This window comes from Monodon monoceros, unplaced genomic scaffold (assembly GCF_005190385.1).
Source record: "Monodon monoceros isolate NGI ecotype Baffin Bay Population unplaced genomic scaffold, NGI_Narwhal_1 Super_Scaffold_11, whole genome shotgun sequence".
NCBI lineage: Eukaryota > Metazoa > Chordata > Mammalia > Artiodactyla > Monodontidae > Monodon > Monodon monoceros.
Genome location: NW_021703767.1, coordinates 60,123,707 through 60,147,150, shown reverse-complemented (window position 1 = coordinate 60,147,150; position 23,444 = coordinate 60,123,707). Strand labels below are relative to the sequence as shown.

Genomic DNA, 23,444 nt, shown 5'->3' with positions numbered 1-23,444 from the left:
TGTGGGAAAAGAAGCAAAAATTTTGCTAGTTATAGTGGTGCCACTCCCACTTCCACCCCTTGCTTCCTGGACCCCATGAATACTGGCTATGGGAGAAACAGTACCATGTACTGGATGCTGGTTCAGAGCATATTACAGACTTCCAGAGAACTAACCCCAGACCTACAAGGTACTGCCACCTAGCTGGTGTTGCAGCTGAGTCTTCATAAGGCCATTCCACCATTCTGGCAAGCCAGCTGCTTCAGGATGGTGGGATACATGATAAGACCAGTAAATTCCTTGCATATGGGCCCTTTGCTGTACTTTTGTTGTAAAGTGAGTTCCATGATCAGAAGCCATGCTGTGCAGAAATCATCATTGTGAATAAGGCATTCCGTAAATCCAGGGATGGTCTGTAAGTCCATGGATGGTAGTTTTGGCAGAAATATTACAGGGAGGAAAGGCATGTCCATATCCAGAGTAAGTGTCTATTCCAGTAAGAATAGAACATTGCCCTTTACATGATGGAAACAGTCCAATATAATCAGCCACCTGACAGCTGTCTGATCAACCTGGAGAGTGGGGCCGTATTGAAGACTCCGTGTTAGTTTCTCCTGCTGCTGGTAGATTGGGCACTCAGCATGGCCATAGCCAGTTGGCCTTGGTGAGGGGAAATCCATGTTTATAAGCCCATGTATATCCTCCATCCCTGCCATCATGGCCACTTTGTTCATGAGCCCATTGGGCAATGACAGCAGTGGCTGGGGGAAGAGGCTGACTGGTATCCACATAATGGGTCATCTTGTCCATGGAGCAAAAGGCATATATAATTCATCCTTTGCTAAATCAGCCAAAGAAATCTCCAGAAACAGCTCAGTTACTTCCCTTAAAAACTACCTGAGGGGGGCTTCCCTGGTGGCACAGTGGTTGAGAATCTGCCTGCTAATGCAGGGGACACAGGTTCAAGCCCTGGTCTGGGAAGATCCCACATGCCGCGGAGCAACTAGGCCCGTGAGCCACAACTACTGAGCCTGCGCGTCTGGAGCCTGTGCTCCGTAACAAGAGAGGCCGCGATAGTGAAGAGGCCCGCTCACCGCAATGAAGAGTGGCCCCCACTTGCCACAACTAGAGAAAGCCCTCACACAGAAACAAAGACCCAACACAGCCAAAAATAAATATATAAATAAATAAATAAATAAAAGATTACTATTAAAAAAAAAAAAAAAAAAACTACCAGAGGGGTTCTAAGCGAACATTTCCCCAACATGTGTTCTGTGTAATCCTAGTAGTTCCTGAGATATTAAGTAGTTTTGAGAAAATACAAATTCTATGGTCAAAAAAATTTGGTAAATGCTGGTTAAAAAAATCAAGTTAAACAAGTTTCATTATTAGCTGCCTTCTCAGAACCTTTAACATCCTACCAGGTATTATGAGTCTCCAGAAGAGGGACAGTGTGCCAAGCAGTCACATATGGCTGACCAAAGAACCCTTTTTATAGAGCAGCCAGCAACATCTCATGAAGAACTGGGGGCATGCTACTGTAAAGAAGTGAGACCATTTAAAAAATACACAGTACAGAACATTTCTCCTCTCGTATCTGTTCATTGTAGAACACCGGAGAAATACAAAAAAGATGGGGGAAAATAATCTATGAGGTAACTACTCTTAATATCTTAGAATATTTACTTCTGTTCTTTTATCTCAATGCATCTCTCTCTTTTACTAATTAAGTTGATAATTTGTGTGTGTAGGTGTATATAGTTTTTAAGCTGCTTTTTTCATTTAGGACTTTATCATGAGTATTTTCACTTGTTATTTAGAATTCTTCAAAACCTTTTTATTTATATGCTGAAGGCCATTTTTTAAAAATAGCCTTTTTATTCTGAAATAATTTGTTTCTCTATTCTTCTGTTAATATTGCTTCCAGTTTTTAGCGATTATGAATAAAGCTGCTACAGACATTCACATGTAGGTTTTTGTTTAGACGTAAGTTTTAAATTCACTTAGGTAAATACCTAGAAGTGTGGTTCCTGGGTAGTATGCTAAGTCTATGTTTAACTTTTTAGGTAACTGCCAAATTCTCTTCCAAAGTCGCTGCATTGTTTTGCATACCCACCAGAAAGTTCCTCTTGTTCCACATCCTTGTCAGCAATTGTTATTGTCCTTTTGTTGGTTGGTTGGTTGGTTTGCTTGTTTTTTGCATTTTAAGCATTCTAATAGGTGTGTCATGAGTGGTATCTCATTGTGGTGTTTATTTGCATTTTCCAAACAACAAATAATATTGAGCATCTTATTTGTTTACTTGCCTTCTAAATGTCTTATATGGTGAAGTGTCTGTTCAGATCTTTTTGACCCATTTTTCAATTGAGTTATTTTCTTATTGAGTTGTTATTTCTTATTGCTTATTATCTTATTATTTCTTACTGGGTTTTAAGAGTTCTTTATATATTCTGGACCAAGTCCTCTACTAGATACGTGACTGCAAATATTTTCTCCCAGTCTGTGGCTTGTATTTTAATTCACCTAACAGCGACTTTCACAGAGGAAAAGTTTTAATTTTGATAAAGTCCAATTTATTGATTTTTTTTTTCTTTCACTGGATGTGCTTTTAGTATTGTATGCAAAAACTAATCTCCAAATCCAAGGTCACTCAGATTTTCTCTTATATTTTCTTCAAGAAGTTTTATAGTTTTATGTTTTACATTTAGATCTGTTGTCCATTTGGAGATAATTTTTGCATAAGGTGTAAAGTATATAGACATCCATTTGTTTTGCATATAGACATCCATTTGTTCCAGTATCATTTGTTGAGAAGGCTCTCTTTTCTCCATTGAATTACATTTATACTTTTGTCAAAAATCAGTTGACTGCATTTATGTGGGACTATTTCTGGGCTCTATTCTGTTCTGTTCATCTTTATGTGTAGTCCTTTGCCAGTACCACATTATCTTTGATTGCTGTAGCTTTATAGTAAATCTTTCAGTCTCACAATGTGAATTTTTCCACTTTATTCTTCTTTTTCAGAATGTTTTGGTTATTCTAGTTTCTTGTACTTTCTATATAAATTGGCAATCCTGTCAACTTGTATAAAAAAGCTTGCTACATTTGGGACCGTATTGAGATTGATTGGGATCATATTGAATGTAGATCAAATCAGGAGAGTTGACATTTTAACAACATTGGGTCTTTAATCTGTGAACATGATATAGCTCTCCATTTATTTAGATCTTTGATTTGTTTATGAGTATTTTATAGCTTTCCACATATCTTATATATTTTTTGTTAGATTTATACCTAAGTACTTATTTTTGTGGTGCTATTGCAAATGACATCTTTTTAAAATTTCAGATTCCATTTATTCATTGCTAGTAGGTAGGAACACAGTTCATTTTTGTATGTTGACCTTGTATCTTGCAACCTTGCTAAACTCACTTATTCATTCTAGGAAGTTTTTTGGTAGATTTTTTGGGGGGGATTTTCTACATAGTCCACCATATTGTCTGCCAATAAAGGCAGTTTATTTCTTCCTTTCCAATCTGTATGCCTTTTCTTTCTTTTTCTTACCTTACTGTACTAGCTAGCACTTCCAGTGCAAGGTTGAATACTACTGAGAGAAGATATCCTTGCCTTAGTCCGGATCTCAGGGGGAAGATTGAGTCTCTCACCATTATTGTCATATATGTCATATATTTTACTTTTATGTATATTATAAATACCCATCACCTTGTCACTGCTATTGCTTTATAGTTATATTTCAGTGTATTTAAAAATAAGCTGAAAATTATATTTTACATTCATTTCTTCCATTTCTGGTGCTCTTTATTTCTTTGTGTAGGTCTAAGTTTTTAAGCTATGTCATATTCCTTCTGCCTGAAGAATGTCCTTTGACATTTCTTACAGGGTTGGTCTACTGGTAATGAATTCCCTTAGTTTTTACTTGTTTGAGAATTCTTTATTTTTCCTTCCTTTTTGAAGGGTATTTTCACAGGGTATATTGATAGAATTCTGGTTTTACAGTTTTTTTTTTTCCAACACTTTAAAAATGTCATTCTGTTGTCTTCTTCCTTGTCTGGTTTCTGGCAAGAAGTTTGCTTTAATTCTTATATTTGTTCCTTTGTAGATATCGTAGTCTGCTCAGGCTGCCATAACAAAATACCACAGGGCAGGTGGCTTAAACAACAGAAATTAACATTCTCACAATCCAGGAGGCTGGATGTCCAAGATCAGGGTGACAGCATGGTTAAGGCCACCTTCTCAGTGTGTCATCGCACATCCTTTCCTCGGTGCATGTACACAGAGAGGGAGAGAGACAGTGTGTGAGCTCTCTGGTGTCTCTGTTTATGAGGACACTAATCCCACCCTTAGAACCTCATTTTACCTTAATTACTTCTTTAGCGGCCCCATGTCCAAATACAGCCACACTGGGGCAGTGGGTGGTGTGGGTTTAGGACTTCAACATATGAATCTGGAGGGGAACAAAAACATTAAATCCATAAGAGTAGGTACGATTGGTTTCCTCCAGCTGCCTTCAAGATGTTTTCTGTCTTTGGGTTTTGGCAATTTGAATATGATATGTCTAGGTATAGTAAGTTTGTTTGTTTGTTTGTTTTCCTTGCTTGGTGGCCTCTAAGTTTCTTAGGTATGTGGTTTTGTGTCTGTAATTTTAGGATATGTTTTACCCATTATTTCTTCAAATATTTTACCTGCCCCATTTTTTCTTCTCCTTCTGAGATTCCAGTTACGCTTGTATTGCATTGTTTGATATTGTCCCACAGCTCTTCAGTGCTCTGTTGTTTTTTTTCACTCTTTTTTTTCTCTTTGCTTTTCAGTTTATATAATTTCTATTGCCCCAACTTCAAGTAACCTGATACTTTCCTCAGCTGTATCAGGTCTAGTGATGAGCCTATTGAAGGCCCTCTTCATTTCTATTACCGTGTGTTTTTGATTTCTAGCATTGTCATTTGACTCCTTATTATAGTTTCCATATCTCTGCTAAGATTACTTATCTAATCTTGAATGATGACTGCCTTTTCCATTAGAGCTTTTAATATTATCATAAGTTATTTAAAATTTCCTCTCTGATAGTTCCAACATCTTTCATATTTGAGTGTTGTTCTAATGATGGCTTTATCTTTTCAGACTTTGTTTATTTCTTGTCTTTTAATGTCTGATTTTTTTGTTGTTGAAAGCCAGACATGTACAGGGCAATAGAAACTGAGATAAATGGCCCTTTAGTGTGGAGATTTGTGTTAATGTAGCCAGGCGTTGGGCTATGTTTGAAGTTTGTTGTTGCTATGGTTACCATTGTTGAGGTTTGTTGTTGCTATGGGCACCATAGACTTCAGTGTTCACTAGTGACTTTTTTTTTGTCCTCTCTTTTGGCTTTAGGTCTTCCCTTTGTGCTGTTCCCTGAGAAAACCTGTCTCTCGCAATCCTCCAGCTGTACTCCTCTGTTATTACTAGAGGTTTGCTAGCGTGCTGGTGTGTGGATGAGGGGAGCATTCTCTAACGTTCTCTTGGGAGTGCACCGTATTGGCCATTCGGAAGAATTTCTGCTCCTACTCTAGGGGCAGAGCTTTTCCCTGCCCCTGTGTTCCCTTCTTTCAGTATCCACTGTCTTGGTCTGTGACCTTAAAGCCCTTCCCTCTGTGAGGTTCCTTCTTCACTTGAATGAGATAGGGAGGCTGGTCTGGGCAGAGTTCCCCTCCCCCAGCTGCAGTGGCATTACACTAGTGCCTTCAGGTGGCGCTGCTTGCAGATGAAGCTGTGGAGAAGAGTAGGGGCAGATTTTGCAGTGGTTGCTGTTCCTCTCCCCCAGCTAGAACCACGGTGGGGACTTTAATCCAGATTTTCCCTGATCCTCTCTGTGAGAGCCTGGTGGAGTTCCTAGAGCAAAAAGGTAGGAACCTCCCTATGACTGTGACCCCCCAGGAGCTTCACCCTTCTCATGCCGGCCCACCCTTGGCCTTCAGCAGTTAGCCAGATTTCTAGCTTAATGATCTTACTGGCTCATGGTGTAGGGTAGCTTCTGCCTCAGATAAGCAAATGCTTGGGTGTTGTGTCTCACTGAAGGTGCCTGTCTCCAGATTTGGGGATGGCTTCAGTTCTCTGATTGGCTCATAAAAAGTCATTAATTTGTTATCTATCTGTCCAGCTTGTTTCTTGCTGGAAGCAAACTGCTTATACAGAGCAAGAGGGATGAGAAATACATTACTGGCCAATAGGTTGTTCTGTTTCTCTCACTATCCAAGCCCAAATCTTTTCTTTTTTATGAAAGGTAAAATGTAAGTTCAGTCTACAACAACAGACAAAAAGATTTTGTCACATAGACTAGTTTCCATTTAGTAAATCAGCTGTTTGTAGCTGTCTCAATTGAGATGGATGCATTTATAGACTGACTTGTTTGAGCTTTCTTTGGGAGCAGCTTTAGATCTAAAATGCACTTGGCAATTGTCTCCTTTTGCTTCTGAGCAAAGATGCTCTGCACAATGTGTTTTTCTACCCAGTTTATCATGTGGTTGTATTCCTTTTGATGCACCATTTTCTGCACAGGTGATTCTTGACCTCCTATATACTTTATATAGCCGTTACCAGTAAGCAACCTCCCAGGCCATAGCAGTGTTATTCCTCTGAACATCAAAAAAGTTAATGACACTTCTCAACCAGTGCCTGCTGTGGCTTGTCCAAATCAGTTGCATCCTGGATGTGTTTGATGGAAGCCTGCTTCCTGTCTTCTAGTTGGACTGTTTTTGCTCATTAAGTTTATCAGCAAATTGTCCGACAGAGGTACCATACATCTTTCTAATTACATAGATGAGCAACCCTACTGTTGATAAAGGTCTCTAGCAATCACATATATTTCTTTGGGTAGAAAACACAAGATCAGTTCTGTGATACCAGTTTTAGGATACAGAACTGGAAGAATTCCTCAGGGATAAGCCCATGACAAATTTGTCCTCCATATTTAAAAAAAAGAGGTGGGAATTCACTAGAGGTCCAGTGGTTAAGACTCCATGCTTTCATTGCTGAGGGCGTTGGTTCAATCCCTGGTCGAGTAACTAAGATCCCACAAGCCGCATGGTACGGCCAAAAAATAAAACCCCAAAAAACAAAACAAAACAAAACAGAAGTGGTTCAAGGTCTAGACATGGCTGCCCTCTGTGAAAGATTCTTGTTACCTGCAATTTGCCTGTATCTACAAGTACTGCATTCTTCAGAGAGGGGCCACTTAAGCAATGGCAGAAGTACCACCTATGGCAGCATGGTCAGTGATGCTCCAAGTGGTGGCTTAATATCCCTGTGACCCTGACAGGATAGCCTATCAGATGCAGCAGTAAGATGGCCAGTCACAGGTCTCACACAATGATCTTTTTAAGATAATCTAAATTCCTTTTAACATCCCATTGCTTTATTTTTATTAAAAGTATTCTAGAAATACTTACCAGGCAGTAACTTTTATGGCTGTGTAAATATGCTTTGTATTAATAGACAGTTGATGAAGTTTATGGTGGAAAGATAAATTTATCAGAGAAGACCAGGCAAGATTTGAAGTCTTTCATAATTGCTTAGCAAGCATATTTGTTCATTTAACAAATATATGTAGAGCATCTACTATGTGCTAGGCATTGTTCTAGATATTAGAGAAGTGGAGAAGACAGACAATAGCCCTGCCCTCATAAAGCTTATATGCTAGTGGGGAAAACAGGCAATAAATAAGATAATAACTAAGAAGTAGAGGGAGAGATATAATGGGGAAAGCAAGATGGGGAAAGCCTCTCTGAAGAACTGATATTTGAGCTGCTAGATGCTGAGGAGGCCTCTATACGGTCCACAAGGGCAGGTTAAATGTGAGATACCTATTAGACATCCAAATGAACATGTCAAATAGGCAGTTGAATATATAAGCCCAGACATCAAGATTGTAGTAAGGAACCTGGGAGTCAAAAACATGTCAGTGTTTTTAATGCTCTGGAAGTGAATGAAATCAACTTGGGAGACTGTCTGGATAGAGGAGAAATATGAGGATCCAGGACTAAGTCCTAGAATATATGAATAACTACTCAGAGGATGAGGAACTCGTGAGGTAGAAAGCATACCAGGAGAATTGTTTATTGAAAAGCTGAGAGAAAAAAGTATTTCTGGAAGGAAGTGATGGTGTTTAACTGGGCTAAATGCTGCTGGGTTCAATTAAAAAGAGGACAGACAAGTGAAACTTTGATTTGGCAACATGGAGGTTATTCATGACATAGACAAGAGTGTTTTCAGTGGACTGCTGGGAAGGGAGCCCATATAATAGGGGTCACATGAGGTCGAAGAAGGATTTTTTTTTTTCTGTTGGCAGTTGGTCTTTTGAGTGTTATTTTGTTTTTTAAAAGATGGGAGGTATCAGCACATATATGCATATTGATGGGAATGATCTAGTAGCGAGGGAGAAATTCATGATACAAGAGGGCAAAGACTATAAATTACAGGAGTACCTAACTGGGAATACGTCCCAGAGCACAATGAAAGGGTGGCTTGTAATGGATGGAAGGCAGAGTGTGGGAATGGTGTCGACTGCCCTGTATTCCTCTTAATTCTTGCTGTAATTCCTTGTCTTTCTTTCAAAGCAGTAGTGGTGGAGATATATATATATTTCAAATGAGCCTTATTTGTTGCATATCGTTTGTTGAATAATTTAAATCAGAAAGATACCCTGATTTTGTGTCCCTTTTTTAGCCTGAGTGAATTATGCTCTGTGAAACCCTAGCTGCATAGATCCCCAGTATAAGTGCCGTCTCAAGGCAGACAGCATCATTTCATGTAATCCTCCCAATAAACCTTAGATGCAGGTGTTATGGACATTTTCTATACAAGGAAATGGAAAATACAGTATTAGTAATGAAATACAGCCAACTCTATTGAGGAAACCTTAATCAAGGGAGGAAATACACATTTAAAGTAAATTGCTGCATATGAATACAAAACTTTGGCTCAAGCAGATATCTGATTTATTAAATGTTTTTCTTTCTATTTTTCCATGGAAAAGTATACTTTTAAAAAATCTACAAACAATAAATGCTGGAGAGGGTGTGGAGAAAAGGGAACCCTCTTGCACTGTTGGTGGGAATGTAAATTGGTACAGCCACTATGGAGAACAGTATGGAGGGTCCTTAAAAAAAATAAAACTAGAGCTACCATATGATCCAGCAATCCCACTCCTGGGCAGATATGCAGAGAAAACCATAATTTGAAAAGATACATGCACCCCAATGTTCATTATAGCACTATTTACAATAGCCAAGACATGGAAGCAACCTAAATGTCCATCAACAGAGGAATGGATAAAGAAGCTGTGGTACATATATACAGTGGAATATTACTCAGCCATAAAAAAGAATGAAATAATGCCATTTGCAGCAACACGGATGGACCTAGAGATTGTCACTACAGAGTGAAGTAAGTCAGACAGAGACAGACAAATACCATATGATATCACTTATATGTGGAATCTAAAAAAAAGGTACAAATAAACTTATCTACAAAACAAATAGAGTTACAGATGTAGAAAACAAACTTAATGGTTACCAGCAGGTAAGGTGGGGGAGGGATAAATTGGGAGATTGGGATTGACATATACACACTACTATATATAAAATAGATAACTAAAAAGGACCTACTGTATAGCACAGAGAACTCTACTCAATACTCTGTAATGGCCTATATGGGAGACGAATCTAAAAAAGAGTGGATATATGTATAACTGATTCACTTTGCTGTACAGCAGAAACCTACAGAACATTGTAAATCAACTATATGCCAATAAAAACTTTTTTAAATAAATAAGTAGGCCATTTTCCCTCACAAGCCACATGAAAATGGTTTTCCTTAAGAGGCTACGACACCAGCCATAGAGTTGTAATTCTAGGAAGATAACTTAGGTGTGTGTGTGAACAGGGTTGGCCGGGCCTGAGGGCTTCTCCAGACGCTTACTGTGTTAGATTCCTGTCTACAAGTTGCAGCTGCTGCCTCGATGCTACAGGGACATTTCAGTGGATGTGAAGATGGCCAGCTTCCATTTTCCTCTCCATTTAACTCTCAGCTTCCTCTTGTTGGTCATAAGAAAATTCTTGAAAATAATTTTTCTGTCCATTCAATATCTCAACTGTCTAATAAAGATTATGAAGGTAATTTTGGTTGAATCCTTTAGAGAATATGGACATTTCATATTCATTGAGGAATGTGTACAGATAAAGGTAGTGTGGATTGGAAGATCAGAGCAAATCTCCCTTCCACCTTAGAAATGTTCCAGTGCCCTATCTCTCTTTTTTTTTTCCTCAGAGAAGACTCAGGCAATTAAGTAGCTTGTCAGAATCAGCCAATTCACCACAACCGTTTTCTTGAAGTGAAATTGTGGCAAATAAAGAAAAAGAAGCTTAAATTAAGTGATTTTTACTGCAGAGACTGACAACTACTGTGAAGACAGTCTGAAGTCTTTGCTTTTGCTCCTGTGACTTGCATAACAGCCATCACTAGACTTTTAATGGAGTATGAAGTATCTTTAAATTTGAATAGAATTATTCATATATAAATTTCTACCCCATGATCTAAATGAAGGGGCTATATTGCTACGTTTCCCGTAATAATAAGGGGAAAATACTGATTGCTCTCCTAACTGTTTTACTTTCTAGTAACTTGGTGAGATGTAAATCATTTCTGTGAACAATGCTGAATAAATCCAAGGATATGCATAGCCCTGATTCTTGCAGGATTCATGAGGAACTTTTCCTCACCCTCTTTGCAGAATTGTTTCCTTTTTTTAATGTTCCAGTGTTCTGTTACCATGATTAACATGCTGTTTAGTGGTTACATATTCAAATTAAAATAATTAGCTATTTGTTGAAATGAAATTCATGAGTTTTTAGGTCATTGCATCTTTTTTTTTTTAGTTTTATTGAGGTGTAATTGACAAAATTGTAAGATACTTAAAATGTACATAAAACATGATTTGATATATGTAGGCATTGTAAAAGGATTCCCACTGGGTTAATTAATATATCCATCACCTCACATACTTATTGTATATGTGTGTGTGTGTGTGTGTGTGTGTGTGTGTAAGAACGCTTATTTTCTCCTCTCTTAGTAAGTTTCAATTATGAAATGTTAACTATAGTTACCGTGTTATACATTAGGTCCTCAGACCTTATTCATTTTGTAACTGAAGGTCTGTACCATTTTTCCAGGCCCTACCTATTTCTCCCACCTCAAAGGCCCTGACAGTCACCATCCTACTCTGTTTCTACAATTTCAACCCATTTTTGTTTTAAGGTTCCACATATAAGTGATACCACTTAGTATTTTTGTTTTTCTCTGTCTGGCCTATTTTACTGAGCATAATGTCCTCAAAATTCATCCATGTTGTCAATAATGACCACATTTCCTTCTTTTTTTTTAAGGCTGAATAATATTCCATTGTGTGTATCTATAGCACATTTTTTTATCCATTCATACGTTGATGGATACCTACTTTGTTTCCATTCCTTGGCTATTGTGAATAAAGTTGCAATAAACATAGGAGTACAGATATGTCTTTGAGACAGTGATTTTGTTTCCTATGGATATATACTCAGAAGTAGGATTGCTGGATAATATGGTAGTTCCATTTTTAATTTCTTGAGGAACCACCATACTGTTTTCCACAGTGGCTGTACCCGTTTACATTCCCCAACAGTGTGCAAGGGTTCCCTTTTCTCCACATCCTCATTAGCATTTGTTTTCTCTTGTCTTTTTGATAATTGCCATCCTAACAGGTGTAAGGTGATAGCTCATTGTGGTTTTGATTTGTGTATCCCTGATAATTAGTGATGCTGAGCACCTTTTCACATACCTGTTGGCCATTTGTGTGTGTCTTCTCTGGAAAAATGTCTTTTCAGATCCTTTACCCATTTTTTCAAATGAGTTTTTTGGGGGTTTTTGCTATTGAGTTATATGAGTTCCTTATATATTTTGGATATTAACCCCTTATTGGATATGTGGTTGCAAATATTTTCTCCCATTCTATAGGTTGCCTTTTCATTTTGTTGATGGTTTCCCTTGCTGTTCAGAAGCTTTTTAGTTTGATGTAGTCCTGCTTATTCATTTTGGCTTTTGTTGCCCTTGCTTTTGGTGTCAAATCCAAGATTTTGATTACTAATTGAGTCTATAGTAATTAGTCTATTCAGATTTTCTAATTCTTCATGATTCAGCCTTAGTAGGTTGCATGTTTCTAGGGATATATCCATTTCTTCTAGATTATCTAACTTGTTGGTATTTAATTGTTTATAGTAGTTTTTTTAGGATTCTTAGTATTTCTCAGTTTTCTGTAGTAATGTCTTTCATTTCTGGTTTTGTCTTTTTTTTTTTTTTTTCCCTTAGTCTAGCTAATGGTTTGTCTGTTTTGTTTTTGGTTTTTTTTTTTTTTTAAACAGCTCTTAGTTTCTGTGATCTTTTTAATTGTCTTTCTACTCTCTATTTCATTTATTTCTGCTCTGATCTTTATTTCCTTTTTACTACTAACTTTGGACTTAGTTTGTTCTTCTTCTAGTTCCTTGAGGTGTATAGTTAGGTTGTTTATTTGAGATCTTTCTTTTTTCTTAATGTAAGCATTTAAACTTATCTCGTAGAACTGCTTTTTGCTGCATCCCATAAGTTCTGGTATGTTGTGTTTCCATTTTCATTTTTGTCAGATATTTTTAAATTATTTTATTTTTCTTTTGATTCCTTTTTTGACCCTTGGTTGTTCACAAGCATGTTGTTTAATCTCCACATATTTGTGAATTTTCCAGTTTTCCTCTTGTAACTGATTTCTAATTTCATAACATTGTAGCTGGAAAATATGCTTGGTATGATTTCAGTCTTTTTTAATTTATTAAGACTTGTTTTATGGCCTAACATATGATCTATCCTGAAGAATGTCCCATGTACACTTGAGAAAAATATGTATTCTGCTGCTGTTGGATGAGATGTTCTGTATATGTCTGTTAATTCCATCTGGTCTAATGTGTTGTTTAAGTCCAATATATCCTTGTTGATTGTCTGTCTGGATGCTCTATCCATTGTTTAAAGTGGGTTATTGAGATCCACTACTGTTATTGTATTTCTGTCTATTTCTCACTTCAAAATGTTAATATTTGCTTTATATTTAGGTGCTCCAATGTTGAATGCATAAATATTTTAAATTGTTACATCTTCTTGATGAATTGACCTCTTTATCATGATATAATGACCTTCTTTGTCCTTGATATCATTTTTGGCTTAATGTCTATATTGTCTTATGTAAAATAACTACCCCTGCTCTCTTTTGGTTCCTGTTTGCATGGAATATCTTTTTCCATTCCTTCACTTTCAGTCTCTATGTGTCCTTAAAGCTGAAGTGAGCCTCTCATAGAAAGCCCATAGTTGGGTCTTGTTTTTTTTATCCATTCAGCTACTCTGTGTCTTTTGAATGAAGGACTTAATCTATGTACATTTAAAGTAATTATTAATAGGTGTGGACTAGCTATTGCCATTTTGTTAATTATTTTCTAGCTGTTTTGTAGTTCCTTTGTTCCTTCCTCTCTTGAATTATTCCTTTGTGCTTTGATTATATGTATTTGTGCTGTGATTTATAAATATTTTGTATATTTACTATAAGTTTATGCTTTATGGTTACCATGAGGCTTACATAAAACATCTTGTAGTTATAACAGTCTATTTTAAGCTGATAACTTCAAATGCATACAAAAACTCTACACTTTTACACTTCTCCCACCATAGTTTATGTGTTGGTCACAATTTTATATTGTGTATCTATTAACAAGTTATTGTAGTTATAGTTATTTTTAATACTTTTGTCTTTTAACCTATACTAGAGTTTTAAGTGATTCACTCATCACCATTATAATATTAAGAGTATTCTGAATTTAACTATATATTTACCTTTATCAGTGAGTTTATACTTTAATATGTTTTCATATTACTTATTAGTGTTCTTCATTTCAACTTGAAGAAGGCCTTTAACATTTCTGGTAAGGCTGGTCTAGTGGTGATGAACTGTTTCAGCTTTTGTTTGTCTGGAAAACTCTTTATCTCTCCTTCAATTCTGAAGAACATTTTTTCTGGGTAGAGTATACTTAATTGGCAGGGTTTTGTCTTTCAGCATTTGAATATAACATCTCACTTCTCTGGCCTATAAGATTTCTGCCCAAAAAATCCACTGATAGTCTTATACTATCAGTGTATAAGGAGTGCACTTATACCTAACAAGTTGCTTTTCTCTTGCTGTTTTTAAGATTCTTTGTCTTTAATTTTTGACAATTTAATTATAAAGTGTCTTGGTGTGTGTCTCTTTAGATTCATCTTATTTGGTACTTTTTGGGCTTCCTGGACCTGGATATCTGTTTCTTTCTCCAGGTTAGGGAAATTTTCAGCCAGTATTTCTTTTTTTTCTTTTTTTTTTTTCTAGATTCATACCATTGTGGTCAGAAAAAAAATGCTTGACATGATTTCAATCTTAAATTTATTGAGACTTATTCTGTGGCCTAGCATGTGATCTGTGCTGGGGAATGTTCCCTGTGCACATGTTTCATGATGCAAGATTCTGGAAAGGGAGTGGTCAAAACCTAAAAAATGTGGTTATAATGAGACTAGAGCAAAATAAGAAGTAATTGGCTTTATAGAACAGGGTATACCAGTGTTTCTGTATATTGTCATAGGTGTAGAGGTAGAGAAATATGAGACAAAGATGGAGATAAAGTACTTTTCCCTTTGAAAGATCTATAAAATTTTATAAAAGAGCAAATTGGGAAAACTCTTTTGCTAAGTTGTTTAATAAGAAAAGTGTGGTTAAGGAAGAGGGACTGGTTACGACAGAATGAAGGCATTGTTTAAAAGGCCAGGTTTATATGGATTTGCCTCTTTAATCAGCAGAATTTTGTGGTTAAAAACAGTCACAGATAAAGTACTACAGGATGGAGCAGATATAGAACTGGCACTGGGAAAAGACTGTATCACTGAAGCCCAAGGGATTATAGATGCTAAGCATCTTTCCAGCTGCCTGACCATGTGAAGTTGAACTGTCCAGTATTTCTTTGAATAAGTTTTCTGCCCCTTTCTCTTCTCTCTTTCTGGGACTCCTATGTTTATTCTCCCTTTGATGGTGTCCCATTAGTCCCTTAGGGCTATCTTCACTTTTTCTCATTTTTTCTTTTTGTTCCTCCAGTTGAATTCCACTGCTCTGTCTATAAGTTGACTGATCTTTTTTTCTGCTTGATCTGGTCTGCTGTTGAAACCCTCTGTTGAATTTTTCAGTTCAGTTATTGTATTCTTCAGCTGTATGATTTATGTTTGGTACTTTTGTATATTTTCTATCTCTGTTGAAATTCTCACTTTGTTCATGCATTGCCCTCCTGACATCAGTGAGCATCTTTATGACCATTATTTTGAAAACTCTATTGGGTAAATCACTTATCTCCATTTCATTAAGACTGGTTTCTGGAGGTTTATCTTGCTCTTTAGGTTGGAACATATTTCTGTGTTTCTTCATTTTTCTTGACTCTCTGGGTTGGTTTCTGTGCATTAGATAAAACAGTCACCTCTGCTAGTCTTGACAGAGTGCTCACATGCAGAAGATGAATCTCATCAGCCTGGCCCAGGCTCCTGGTTGTCTCTCAAACCTTTGTCACTGCCTTTGTCCTTAGTAGCTCCCCGTATTTGAGCGTGTGCCAAGACCTGTCGCTTGGGGTTGGAGATGCAGAGCCCGAGTAAGGGAATCCCTCTCTGCTGGTTCATCCTGTGTCCTGGGGGCTGACTCTGGGGCAGGTGCTTTCTGTGCGGCTCTTCACTAATCCATGCAGCAGTCTCATCTGAACCTCTTTCCAGCTCCCAGAACCCTCTTAAGCCAGCCTGCAGGGCTGTAAATGAGGCAGGCTTCAGGGTCAGGCTAAGGGAAGACCCTCAGGCTGGAGGCAAGGGGGCTGGACAGGGGAGACACTTGGGGAAAGCAAGCAGAAAAATCCTCTGGGCGCAGAAGCGGCTCTCTCTCCAGGAGCCGGGATTGGGAAGGAGCTGGTTTAGAGGCAGCAGCCTTCCCTATAGGGGCCTGGATCTCAGAAGCAGCCCTGTGCTTCTTACAGCAAATTCTGGTTCCTGGTCAAAAGACAGTTGTCAAAAGAAAGGATCTCGGTCAGCACCTTGATACACACTGATTATTAGAAGCTGTACCCTCAGGCAGCAGCTGTGAAAATATGTAGTTAAGCCCCTTCCAGGGAGAAACTAGGAGATGTGTGTTTTTCCTGCTCCCTTTCACTGAGCCCAGGTGTATAACCATGGGGCTGGGTGGCCAGGGCGATGGGGGGGGGGGGCGGGGGGGTTTCTCCTGTGCCTGTTTAAAGCCTTCTTGTTTGCCGTAGTCCTATGGGACTTGTGAATGTAAGTTCCACTGGCTGTCAGAGCCAGGCAGTCCAGGAGCCCATCCCACTCAGGTGGCAGTCACAAAAGTTAGCATGCAAAATGTGTGTACAAGCTCCTTTCAGACAGATGCTAGCAATCTGGTTTTACCTTTGGAGTGAGCCAGAGGGAGAAGGCAGAGGAAGTACCCAAAGGCTCCCTCCTGCTCTGGAGAGGATCTCAGCCAGCTCCTAGATGCGTGCTAAATTAGAACCTGGACCCTCAGGCAGCAGTTCGTAAAGTATGAAGTCAAATCTCTTTCAGGGAAAGACTGGGAATGGGCTTTTTGCCTTTCTCAGGACTGAGTCCTGAGAGCACAGGAGTGAGTATAGGACCATAGCCACGGTGAGTACTCTCATCCAATAAGACCTGTTTCATTGTTTGCTACAGTCTTGTGTGTCTCGTGGACACAAGCCTTGTTGGTGTTTTGGGGGCCCATCCCTTGCTTGAATGGTTGTCTTTAAAGTTGGGGTGCTAGATGTGCAGTCCAAATCCTTCACTCCTTAGGAAGAAGCTGGGAGTTGGGAGTTCCCTCCCTATTACAGGGCACTGAGCCAGGGGTGGCGTTTATGGCAAGCCTGTGTCTCAGCCTTTCCTGTCAATATTTTTGAAGTATCAATGTAGGTATTTTCTCATTCGCTTGATGTGGAAAAGTCACACAGCTAGTTTCTGGATTTCTTTCAGAGGGAAGTGCTCCATGTGTAGCTATACATTCAGTGCATCCAAGGGAGGAGGGAAGTTCAGGAACTTCCTATGTCACTATTTTGGTTCCTCCTTGGCATTTTTACCTATTTATTTTTTCCAGAAAGAACTAGAGAAGCAGAAGAGAATTAAGAGGAACCAGCAGCTGGAAGCAATAGCCAAGGAACATTATGAAAGCGTATTGCTGAGAAAAAAAGGTCTGGAGCCTTGGAAGAGACTGAGAATGCAAAGCAAGCAGAACCTCCAGGTACAGTGTCACACTCTTATCCCCCCAAATCAGCAAGTGGACTTTAAAATAGGATAAACACCCAATGAGGCTTTGGAGGTCGTTTGGAGATTTAAAAGTCAGAGAGATAAATGAATTGAGTGTGGATATTTACTTGTTTTAGATAAAAGTTTGAATTTGGTCTTCCAAGGTAGAGAAAGACTTCTGTAACTGAATAGGTTGGAAAAAACTAGAGTACATTTTTTATTAGAGAACCTCCAAGGTAGGATGAATAGAGGCCTCTCTCAATTTTAGCAGTGTATAGCTATGTAATAAAGGAAAAATAATTACTGTAAGGTATACTAATCAGATTTCTGCTGCAATAAAGCTGCCTAACAAACAGCCCTGAAATATCGTGGCTTACAACTCAGGTATTTATTTCCCACTCATATGTTTGTGGGCCAGTTTAGATCAAATTCAGATCTCTCCACAGCCTCTTTCTGGCTCCAGCTGTTATTCAGGGCAAGCTTTCACCTGGCAAATGTCTGAGATACAAAGGCCAAACCCAATTATGTAAACTCATATGAAACCTTGGTTTGTATCATGTCCACAGCAAGTCATAAGGCCAAACTCAAGGTCACTGAGAGGAGAAAGAGGCTCCATTTACTCCAGTGGGAGACAGGATGAAATCACATGCAAGTGTGTGGGTGTCTGATCCTATTATCTGGAATAGTCATCCACTCTACCACACAGGGATATATGAAATCAAATACCACTGAAATTCAAATTTATCCAGTGCACAGAACAGGGCATTTAACTAAATGATCAAAAGCTCAACATAGATAAAATGTTATCTTTAGAATTCTATTTCATAATAAGGTCAGTAATGCCTACCAGTTATGACCACTTTTATTTACACATTTGGCCAAGTTAATACTGAAAAGTAAGGCTAATCTTCTTGGTTATGAAAACCAGGATTAAAGATGAACAATAATGCTGTGGTATCATAAGAATCCCACTACACTCAGTAATGCTGCAGGTTGTACCTTTGTGAACGTGACTTAGGCTACTCTTTTTCCTCCCCTAGCCAATCTATTCACCCTTCATTCTCTTTGTTCTCTTCCTATTTTCACACTTTCTTTTCTTCTTTTTATCTTCCCTAAATGCCCTCGCCACTGTTTTTCTGTCTCTGATTTTTTTGTCCTCTGCCTCCTAACCGGTGGTTCTGGAACCACTGAGTATCTCAAACCAGCTAAGGAGGCCAATTTGTGGTGGTCAGGCCTGAGGGCGTGAGGATCCCTCCTCTTGGAGGCCTTGACCCATCTGTGCCCCAAGCATTGCTATTTTCCTGGTAATGATATGGGAGGGCTGAGACTTAGTTTTCTGAGTGAATGAGTCTGGAAATGAAATCTGAATGGAAGTTTGCTTCTTGCAATATACTACAACAAACGTTAGTCATATCAGATAATTTGTTATCCAATTGAGCACTCCTAGTTTTGTTTTATTCTCTCTGGCTTTTGTCTGTTTCTTTGTTTTTAATTATTAATACACAAAGGAAAAGCAGACAGGAAGTAGAAAAACTCACTCTTAAATTCTTATCAGCTCTTCTTTTTTGGTCCCTGTTTTTGACTGAGTAAAATCAAGAAAGGTATAAAATTTAGAAACAAAATAATCTATGGGTGAATAATCAAATTAAATTTTTAAAAATTTACTTATAAGAATATAAAAAGAGGGCTTCCCTGGGGCGCAGTGGTTGAGAGTCTGCCTGCCGATGCAGGGGACATGGGTTCGTGCCCCGGTCTGGGAAGATCCCACATACCACGGAGCAGCTGGGCCCATGAGCCATGGCCACTGAGCCTGCGTGTCCGGAGCCTGTGCTCAGCAACGGGAGAGGCCACAACAGTGAGAGGCCCGCATACCGCAAAAAAAAAAAAAAAAAAGAATATAAAAAGAAACAGGAATTTGAGTTCAAAATGACAGTTATAGGCCTTAAATATAGAAAAACCTAATTAAAATAAAAACAAGAGAACACAGATCTGAATCCAGCGTTTCCAAATTTTCCTATTCATAAAACCATCTGGAGAGCTTATAAAAACGCAAGTTCCTGTTCCCACCTACAGGTGTTCTCAGTAGGTCTGGGTTGTTGGCCAGGGGGCTGGGGGCGGTGTGTCAGGGAATCTGCATTTTTAAAAAGTAGCCCAGGGACTTCCCTGGTGGTCCAGTGGTTAAGACTCTGCTCTCAATGCAGGGGGTGTAGGTTCGACCCCTGGTTGGGGAACTAGGATCCCACAGGCCACATGGCGTGGCCAAAAAAAAAAAAAATTAAAAAAAAAAAAAACAGTAGAATAAAAAACTATAATATTAAAGGAAAAAAAAAGTAGCCCAGGAGATTCTGATCCAAGTAGTCTGAGCACCACATTTTGAGAATCACCTCTTTAGTTTGTAACAAGTGTGTTAGTTTCCTATGCTGTTATAACAAATTACCACAAACATAGTGGCTTAAAACACAAATTTATTATCTTAAATTTCTGGAGGTCAGAAGTCCAAAATCAGACTTGCTGGGCTAAAGTCAAAGTGTCAGCAAGACAACTGCCTTCTGGAGTTTCCCAAGAGAGAAACTGTTTCCTTTTCCAGCTTCTAATGGCTGCCTGCATTCCATTGCCCACAGCCCCTTCCTCAATTCACTCTAATCTCTTACATTCATGTCACATCTCATATTGATGCTGATCCTCCTGCCTCCCTCTTACAAGAACTCTTGTGATTACATTTAGGGCTCTCCCATATAATCCAGGATCATCTCCCCATTTTAAGATCCTTCACTTAATCACATCTGCAAAATCCCTTTTACCATGTAAGGTAACAAAATCCCTTTTACCATGTAAGGTAACATTTACAGGTTCCAGGGATTAGTTTGTGGCTATCCCTGAGGACCACTATTCATCCTACCACACAAGATAATAGAATTTTAGAATGTTAGTAATCCTCTCCTTCTCTTTCAATTTGTAAATAAGGGAACTGAGTCTTAGGAAAACTGACTTGCTTAAGGTCACACAGCACATTGGTTACAAAGCTAGAATGGAGCTCAGCAACCCCTTCCTCCAAAAATCCTGCCCAGTTCAGGCATGTTTTTTGTGCTGTGTAGGAATCAGAGGTATATGTAGATACCAACCACCAGCTGAAAGTTTAAAAAAAAAAAAAAAAAAAGAAAGTTAGAAAAAAAACAGAAAGGAGTAAAGGGAAAAGTTCTGGAGGACAGTAAGAGGAAGCAGTATCTTCTTCATCCAGCAGAGCTGACATCCAGGCAGGGACAGAAAAACTTAAGAAAGAAAAAGGGTCCAGTTAAACAGTTCCTGGCTTCTTTATAACGTTTTTGGTTTTTTTTCAGAAGAGTTATTTAGCATTTTCCCTTAAACTCACATGTGCTATATTTCATTTGTTCCAATAACAGTTTTCAGAATTTTTAAGGGATCTTCTGATTATCTTTCTTTTTCTCCCTGGTTCTCTGTGTTTTCCTAGAAGATGGAGAGCAGAGAGGGTAGGAGGTTGTGTGTTTCTGGCTCCCCTTGCCTTTTGGCTCCCAGGTGTCACAGAGACCTCCTGTGATGGTCATTTTGGCCAGTATGTGTGACTGCCAAGGGACTCAGATCAGTCACATTACAGTGCTCAGTAGTGAGACAAGACTCAGAAAAAGGTCTAATGGGGAGGACTAAGAGAGAAGGGCTTTTCCCTCTGCCTCTTAAGAGAATGTAACAGTTACTTTTAAAAAAATCTATAAAGTCTGAGTTGTATGTTTATTTTGGTAGAATGATACTCTGAGCCCTTTAAGTTGGTAAGAAATTATTCATCATGTTATTTTTCTACCAAATGGTTTGTGGTTTATTGATAATGTCTAAATTTCAGTGCTAGTGACAGCTCCTTCTACAAAACTAATTGAAAGTATTGGCATTTCCTCAATTAGACAGTGGTTAAGCACATAATAAAGAGAGGTTTGTTATGCAGTTGCTGCCCAAGCTCCAGGAGAAGGAACCAAGAATGTTGCCACCCATGCACTTTAAAGCTCAGTGCGAGCGACAAAATGGTTTTGGAGGTTGTTTGTTCCATTTCCTGAATAACCAGCCAGTCATTGTGGTTTCAGGGAGTCAGCATTGAAAGGCTATGCATGATGTGAATCTAAAGTCCCCATGTAATACAGTAATACAGTCAGTAGTCAAAGCTTTTAGGACATAGGTGAATGTCCGTAAGATTATTCTGTCCAGTAACTGCCTGTATGTGGTTTACAGCATCACTTGCCAAGGTGATGTGTATTTCCTTAAATGATTTAACATATAAGGAATAATTTCCTTTTCTCATTTAAAAAACTGTCCAGGTGGCCAAAGGACATCACTCTTTGGCCCTAGAGAGGAAATGCCTGCTGACCTGGTTCCAGTGGAGTCAGGAAAGCCTGGCTAGGAAGATGGCCAAAGCTGATCGATTTTATTCCCAAATATTACTTAGGAGAGTCATCCGGAGCTGGCTACAGGTAAGGCCCCAATGAAGGGAGTGTTAAATACATGTCTCTGCCCAACCCTATGTAAGAAAATTAGGTGCACTCCAGATGTCAACAGTCATTATGTTTTTTTCAAGAACAATATAGAAGAGGCAATTCAATTCACTGCTTTGAAATGAATTTGAAAATGTCAAATCAATGTTTTGTTAGTATAAAATCTTAAGCACGTTTCTTTTCACATACAGAGTATCCCTATAAACTGTAATGTGTCATCACATCAGCTTTTGTTTTTATACTAATTTCTTCTTTCTTGTCCCATAATTGCTCAAGTGGTTTTACTAGAAACCTACGCCCTCAGTCTTATAACTGTTTCTATCCCTCTGATTCCATTTATTATCTTTTAATACCTTACAGAGGATATGGCCTTGGCTGCCACATCATCCTTTCTCCTTATGCCTCCAGTGTCCTTTGTTTTGTGTCTGGTTCGATTCTTTCTCTTTTGTACTGTTTATTTGCTTGAATTCTTTGTCTGTGCTGTTATTTGTCTCACTTTTTCCCCTGTTCTCATCCCCAGTACCTGACTGACCTCGAGGAAGAAGTACAAACACTGTGTGTACGTTTTCTTCAGAAGAAGATTTTCAGGGCCTGGTATAACGTGGTCAGGGAGGCCAGGATCGATTCCCAGAACAAGCACAAGGTTGCGGTGGAGCACAGTGACAGGTGAGGTTTTCATCTCTACGAAAATTCACTCAACTGATTTCACAATTGCTCTGCAATAGATTCTATGCCTGGAATGTTCTAAAAAGATAAGGTAGAGGCTAGGAGAGCTGGGCACTCGGAGATACCCGGCAGGGGTGGGAGTCCCAGCTCGCCCCCTGACTGCATGGGTGAAGACAAGAGAGTAACCCCCTTGAACTCCAGGGTCCCCATCTTTAAAATGAGGAAGGGGAGGAGGATGCCTGCCCTCCCTTCCTCACAGGACCAGCAAGAGAATACAGTGAACTGTGCATATAGCTGATTCACTTTGCTATACAGTAGAAACTAACACCACGCTGTAAAGCAACTACACTCCAATAAAAATTTTTTTTTAAAAGTGAATTTTGAAATACATGAAACACACCTAAACAGAGGTACTGTGTTCTTTGTCATAGTTTTTTCTTTAAGTTTAATTTTTTTAAACATTATTTATTGTGAAATATAACACAAATATAGATGAGTGCTTAAATCCTATAAATACAGCTTAATGAACTATAAAGTGGACACCCCTATCACCACTCCTGAGGTTGAGAAGTAGGACACTGCTGGCCCCTAGAAGTCCCCACGGGCTCCTCCCCAATCACAGGTCCCACCCTTTCCTCCTGAAGGTACACTACTCTCCTGACCTTTATGATAAACATTTCCTTGCACTTCATTTTATTTATACCTCCTCAAGACTTGGAACTTTATATAAGTAGAATCATACTGTATGTCATATTAATATTTATAATACAGTGATGACATTTAATTCAGTGTCTTTGGGGAATAAGGTATTCCATATAAGTATGCTTTTTCTCTGTTTTATAACTTTAAGCATTTTGGATAAAAATGTTCTAAATTTCATTATGCCCTTCCCTTGGAGAGTAAACAAAC

The 23,444-nt window shown here is 38.6% G+C and overlaps 1 protein-coding gene and 1 pseudogene across 8 annotated transcripts in view; one reads left to right on the top strand and one right to left on the bottom strand.

Moving 5' to 3' along the window:
* Positions 1-23,444, top strand: part of CCDC191 (coiled-coil domain containing 191) — a 103,605-nt gene that overhangs the window by 68,560 nt on the left and 11,601 nt on the right. For all 8 annotated transcript variants that reach the window (XM_029214466.1, XM_029214464.1, XM_029214462.1 and 5 more), the window contains 3 exons: positions 17,228-17,371; positions 21,696-21,848; positions 22,390-22,535. In XM_029214466.1, coding sequence (XP_029070299.1) covers positions 17,228-17,371; positions 21,696-21,848; positions 22,390-22,535 — 443 coding nt within the window. The remainder of the gene's footprint in view (positions 1-17,227; positions 17,372-21,695; positions 21,849-22,389; positions 22,536-23,444) is intronic.
* Positions 6,329-7,281, bottom strand: LOC114890732 (annotated as a pseudogene).